Source organism: Condylura cristata, unplaced genomic scaffold, assembly GCF_000260355.1.
Source record: "Condylura cristata isolate star-nosed mole 26May11 unplaced genomic scaffold, ConCri1.0 scaffold00028, whole genome shotgun sequence".
NCBI lineage: Eukaryota > Metazoa > Chordata > Mammalia > Eulipotyphla > Talpidae > Condylura > Condylura cristata.
This window is the reverse complement of record NW_004567129.1, coordinates 24733518-24740071: the sequence shown is the minus strand read 5'-3', so window position 1 is coordinate 24740071 and position 6554 is coordinate 24733518. Positions and strand designations below refer to the sequence as shown.

General features: G+C 42.6%; 1 protein-coding gene across 1 annotated transcript in view; it reads left to right on the top strand.

Annotated features, from left to right (window-relative positions):
* ADGRG3 (adhesion G protein-coupled receptor G3) overlaps positions 1–6554 on the top strand; it is a 21480-nt gene that overhangs the window by 1459 nt on the left and 13467 nt on the right. The window contains exon 2 of the mRNA XM_004690245.2: positions 2461–2617. Within this exon, the coding sequence (XP_004690302.1) occupies positions 2461–2617 (157 nt within the window). The remainder of the gene's footprint in view (positions 1–2460; positions 2618–6554) is intronic.

The following is a 6554-nucleotide window of genomic DNA, read 5'->3' as shown; positions in this document are numbered from 1 at the left end:
ACCCACCCATCCACCACCCATCCATCCTCACCCACTTATCCATCCATCCATCCACTCTAGAAGCAGTGGCAGGCTCCTGACACAGTGTCAGGCCCATACAGTGAACCAGGTTGTCCTCACCCTCTAGGGGCTGACAGGAGCAGTTGGGGGTGATGAGGCGACCCAGCCTGGGGCTGGGGAGCCAGGGACTAGCCGGAGCTGCCTCCTGCTTTATAAAAGGACAATTTGCAAGGTGGGTGGAGCCTAGAAGGGAGATAGCACATGGAGTGGCACCAGGGTGACGTGGAGTCCAGTCGCAGCCTGCCCCCTCCTGCCCTCTGCCCTCCAGCCTGGCCCCCCCCCTTGATCCGTCTCCCCATTTGACAGCCTCAGAATGGGGATTAAGTACGCAAATGGCTCCACCCTTGATTTCTCACTGCTCCTCCTCCCCCTCTTTTCTCTTCTTCCTTTGTTTAAAAAAGCAAACGTGACTGCTATTACTATGTGCTCACATAATTGTTCTCGCCCATCTAGTGATGTTTATAATTTAATAGAAAATCAGGTCTTTTTTAGAGGCTGTTTAAAACATTGTCACAGATCTAAGTATCACAAAATCCACTCTAAGACCCATAGGTCTATGTGATTGAACTGGCTTTAGCTTTGCTCTGTCAGTATCATCACCATCTCTTTTATTTTTGTCTTAATAATTACTGGTGTCTTTTATTGTGATAGCGATATTTTGCATGATGTAAAAAAATCAACCCCAGAGAAGAGAATAGAATGAGACATGAATGTCTCCCCCCTCAGCCCACCCCCAGCTATGTGCCCCAAGGGCAGCCCCCATAATGGTTGCTGATGTCCCCAAGAGACCTTTCTGTGCCAAAGAGGATAAAGGTCATTACAAAGTAGTTCACAGAAAAGACAGGCAAATGGGGGCTGGAGCTGCTTCTTAATTAAAAAATGAAATTCTATTCACCCCTCAGATAGGCAAGATGGCTCAAATCAAGCACTATGAGCACATGGTGAGCACCCACTGACTCACACTTTGGTGGGTGTCGAAATAGGTGCTCGCCTCGGAAGGGGCCATTTAAAAATGACTAGCAATTTTTTAAACTTCTGAGTACTTTTTGGCCAGGAATTCCTATGATGGGAAAGTTTATTTTGTTTTGTTTTGTTTTAATGCATTCTTAACCCCAGTGGAGAAGAAAAATATGCACCAGCTTTGTTCAAAACAGAAAGACAAAAACCAGAACAAAAATCAACCCTGATGGCCACCCATAGAAGACCCATTGACAAACTGTTGCAAAACCTATATTACAGAATAGTGTGCAAGCACGTAAAGAATGAGCTGCGCCTGGTGTGCTGGCGAGGGAAGCGCTCATGTTGCTGCATGAGTCCACTCACAAAAGCCTCAAGAGGCCTTACGCAACTGTGCTTGAATCTGTAGAGAACTTTTCCGGAAGTTTAATAAACGGCCGTAGCTAAGGTGACTGGAGGGTGACCTTCACGCCACAGGAAGAGGGCCTTTTACTGTGCGTGATAGGTGTTTGTGTACACTTTAATTTTTAAAAATTCTGTATGTTTTACTTTCGTTGTACTAGATAAAGGTGGAGACACACACAGATAGGATGTAAATATATATGCAAATATACTTATTTTTGTGATGTTGAATATTAATATATTAAATACTTTCATATTTGCAATTAATTTAATATTTGCTATTAATATATCATTGCAAATAGTCTTATAATGAAACGCCCACTTCCTGGAAATAGAAAACACTCTGAATATCTAAGTGAGCTATGTTCTTTATACATATGGCCTCTAATCCACCTCAGAACTCACGAGAGGCATCGCTAGCCTCAATTGACTGAATAGAAGGGAGCTTAAGGAACTTGCCTAAGGTTGAGTCAGTGACCCAGCGTGAATGGGAGCTGAACTAGAAGCCATGAAAGCTGCTTCCTGGGTCTAGAGCTGCCTCCAACTACCCAGTCACCTTGCATTAGTCCAGGAAAACTTGGTTTGTTGTATTCTCTACTTACCCCAAGAAGTAATCTTCAAGAATGGGAATGTGGGGAAACAGGGCACCCCAAGACAATACATTCAAGAGTTATAAGGTCATAGTTACAGGGACTTTGGAAAATCTGCTATGGAACAACTGTGAAAAGCCAGGCAGACTCCCTGGAGGAAGTGGTAAAGGACAATAGCACTAGCATATGAAATCTTTTATTTACAGAGCTAAGTCCTTTTTATATATTTTCTCCAAAGCGTCCCACTCTGAGATGGGGTTAGGAGTAGAAAGGGGAGAGACAGTGGAGGGGATATTGTCTCCTTCCACTTTGGAAACCAAGACACAGAGGCTATGAGTCCAGCTCAATTGCCCACAGTTATGCATAGCGCAGTTATGACCCCTCCCCCGTCCCTTGCTGCTCATACCCCCACCCCTACACTCAGTCATTCACTCTCTGCCTCCTCCCTTAGGTATGACAAATTACTCAACAGAGATGCCAAGGAATGTTTGCAAGGGGCTGATCAATATGAACCAATATAATCCCTTTGCCCTTGAGAACACTGCTGCGTGCTTTGAAAAGTGCAAACAGGAGGGGAATGAGTCCTGTCATCTGGGAAATCTGCAAAGGTAAGAGGGGTGCTCTGAGCTGCAGCAGAAATCTAGGTGTCCTGGAAGGTGGGGGGGATGCTGTTAAGAAGGCACAGAAGGACCATCCCTGGTGGCGCAGCGGGTTAAAGCACTAACACTAGGAAGCTAAGGCCACTTCAGCATGAGTTTGATCCCCGCCTGCCCCGGAGGTGACCACATGGTGCGGCAGACCTCTCCTGACCCGCCCGCTGCTCCCCTCAGCAGTGTACTTCATTTATCTGCCTGTTCTGCTCCCTGGTGAATCCTCTCACCGCCCCTGCACAGTTCTGTATGCACAAATAAATAAATCTTAAAAAAAAAAGAAAAGGCACAGAGCCACCAGCCCCCAGGCTCTCAGAAAATGCTGCTCCTATGCTCCTATCCCATACTTCTGCCATGCTTGACACCCACATTCCCCCTGAACATGGAGACCCTCTGATTTGTGTTGGGGGAGAATTGAAGTTGCAATGAGATTAAGTTAAAGCCTTTGCAGAGTCTGGTATGAACGAGTCCACTTTGTGCTTGTTTAGTGCTAAGCCATCCCCATCACCTAACTAACTCCCCAAGCTCCCACCTCCTAAGCCACTAACTACATTGTGGGTTAGGATTTCAGCATATGCATCTGAGGGAACACAGGTATTTAGTCTACAACAGGGAATTTTGCCAATGAAGCTATGTGAGCACTTTTCTACATGTCTTTTTACACACATACACATTCAGATCTCTTGAGGAAATACCCAAAAGATGAATTGCTGTCAAAGTTAGGCGCATGGTGAGTTTTAGCAAAGACCGCCATATCCTTTTCTGTGTGGCTGTTATCAATTTACATTTCCGCAGGCCATGTGTGAGAGTCCCGGTTTCAGACCCACATCCTGTGATACTTGGTATTATTAGTCTTTATTGTTAGCCATTGTGGTAAGTAAAGAGTGGTACCTCATTGATTTGGAGAGTATTTTTAGGGGACAGGTGTTATGCCATATAATCTGTACATTGGGTTGGACAGTGTGGTGATTTGCATATTTCAAAACACTCCCCAAACATACCTGTCGGGGACCTGCCCCGATCTCTCTTGGGCTGTTGAAGGGCAAACACAGGCAGGACCCTAAGGTGGGAACCATGTCAGCGAACAGATATTCCAAAAATTGGGGGGCAAAGGGGTGCGGGCATGAAGAAGACACAAGAGTCAGAGTTGGGTGCAAGTCTTCCTGCTCTGCCTTCAGCAGAGGTTTATTTTATACATTTCAAGCAGGCAGAGGGATGACATTAGCATATGAAATGGGCTGAGATCAAGATCACCATTTTTCTAAGAATAGTCTGGGGTCGTTTTGACCTTTAGTTGAGATTATAACAGTTTTAAAATCAATCTATTAAGGTTAAAACATGTACATAGATTCACAAAGGCTAAGACTAATATTACTATATTTACCACAGTGAAGATTAAGTAATAAAGTCTATTACTTAACGACTTTCATTCTCATAGAGACATCCTAGGGGGTAAAGTAAAGTGAGGGCAGGAAGAGGAAATTTCTTGTAAATCAAATTACAGGAAAGTTCTTTGAAAACTAGTTAGACAGTTTAAGTGAGTTTCCTTGAAGTCTAGACAGTAGAAAACTTAATTAGCTCTGAATAGGAGACTTGGGTGAATTTCCTTATCTAAAGACTAGATGGTAGAAAGTTTGTGTGGTTCTTTAGAAACTGAATAGAAGACTGTGAGAAAGTAGAGTGATGAGATTTGGGTTTTCCTCCATCTGGGCAGTAAAAGAGTATGTTCCAGTATTGCCTCAATATTGACTTTGTAGTTAACAGTCAATTGCTTTTATTAATCAGCCAGTTGTCAAATCACTTTTGACTTCAAGAGGAATTTCTCAGGCTGGTTCAGTGCTTGCTTGTCTGGGCCAGGTAGCGCCTTATGAGGCTAAGGCAATCCAGTTGTAAACTGAAGGTTGCTCAGAATACTTTGATATTATGATATACAAAAAAGGGAGGTCATAACATAAGTTAGTGTGGAAATTCTGATTTTTCAGAGCCCTTCCATCTGTATCTGGAATATGTCAGTCGATAGAGGTTGCATAGCTTGTGTCACATACCACTGCGCCTATCTCCAATCATGCCTGGTCCATACCCAGCCACGGTCAACCACCATCTGCCCTCAAGTCTATAAATTTGCCTTTCCTGGTCCTTTTATAAAGAAGGAATTTTGCAACATGCTGTCTTTTGACAGCATGGTATTTGAATTTCATTCATATTTTTGCATATATCAATACATTCCATTGTACAGATACATCCTATTTTGTTCATCCACCAACTGATAAATATTAGATTGTTTCCAGTGTTTCGGTTATTATGAATAATGCCACAAATATTTGAATTTAAGTCTTTGCAGATGTTTGCTTTCACATCTTTTGTGTAGGCATCTAGAAATAGAACTTCTGGGATATATGATAAGTTTTATTAAAAACTGCCTGTTTCTCAAAATACCTGTATTATTTGCTTTCTCATCAGCAATGTAAGAGAGCTGTAGTTTGAATACATTTCACAATATTGCCAGTCTTTTGGTTATAGTCACACATGTAAGTGAGAAGTGGTGCCTTCTTTTTTTTTTTTTCTAAGGATTTATTCATACAGAACTGGGGTACAGGTCAGAAGCACATGAGTGGTGAGAGGATTCACCAGAGGCAGAGTGGGGAGCAGAACAGGCAGATCCACTGAAATACACTGCTGAGGGCAGCAGCGGGCGGGTCAGGAGAGGTCTGCTGCGCCCTGTGGGTCACCTCCAGGGTGGGGATCAAACACGCACTGAAGCAGCTGCAGCTCGCTTACAGTGCTGTGCTTTAACCCGCTGCACCACCAGAGAGGACCCCTCCCTGTGATTTCATTTGCACTTCACAAATTACTAATGAGGTGGATCCTATTAGCTCTTTGTATACTGTCTACGGTGAGATGATTATTTACATCTTTCCCTTTTTAAAAACAAATTGGGCTGTTTTCTTATTGGTACGTTTCAATAACTCTATATATTGTGGATACAAGTCCTTTGTAAACGTAAAGATAAAATAAAAGGCAAACTGTTGAACCTCATGCCACTCACCATGAATAAACAGGCGTAATGTGGAAATTACACATCATACGAACATGAACCAAAAGAAATATGCGTTGTTATATTAACATCAGACAAAGGAGATGACGCACAAATAGGTGTCAACTTTGTGAGTAAAAACTCAGCTGTACCAAAAAACCCTCAACTGCACATGCATGCTTGTAGGCTATTTAAATATATGTTAGATCTCACAACTAAAAAATATGTTTAAAGGGCTCCAAGAATCAGGTCAGAAAAACTTCCTTTGAGATAGTGTTTTGTGACACCCAGAAATTTTTTAAAATTCTATAATGTGAAGCATATATTGTAAAGTATAACTGATTATTTTGTCTGGAAGCAATGAAAATCACACTCCTTTCATTAGATTTTTAGATGGTAAAGGCAAGTTGGGATCAATTGATGTATTTCAATCAATGGGTTTGGACAATCTCATCCCTATTTCTAGATGAATAGTATTCTTATTGCCTAACCACTCCCCCCAAGCATGTTTGTACATATTAGCATGGTTTACTTTTCTTTTGAATAATATATCCTCTTTTGGAAAGATGTTTCCTTGGTAACTATGATTACTCAAAATTGATGTAAAAATAGAAGCTTTCTTTTTGTCTCTCTGGCAAATCTCCATGACTGTTGCCTCCCAGCAGCCTAGATCTGGTTGTATCTCCTTTGGTCTCCTTCCTTCCCACTGCCCCACAGCGCTCACTTGGGCGACACATCTCAAGACCCCTCCTTTAAGAAAAATATCCCTGCCCCGCCATGAAGTTTCAGCACCGCGGAGAGCGCCACGAGCGTGGATCCCGTTAGCTCTTTGTATGTTTGTAGTCAGATGATTTTTTTTTT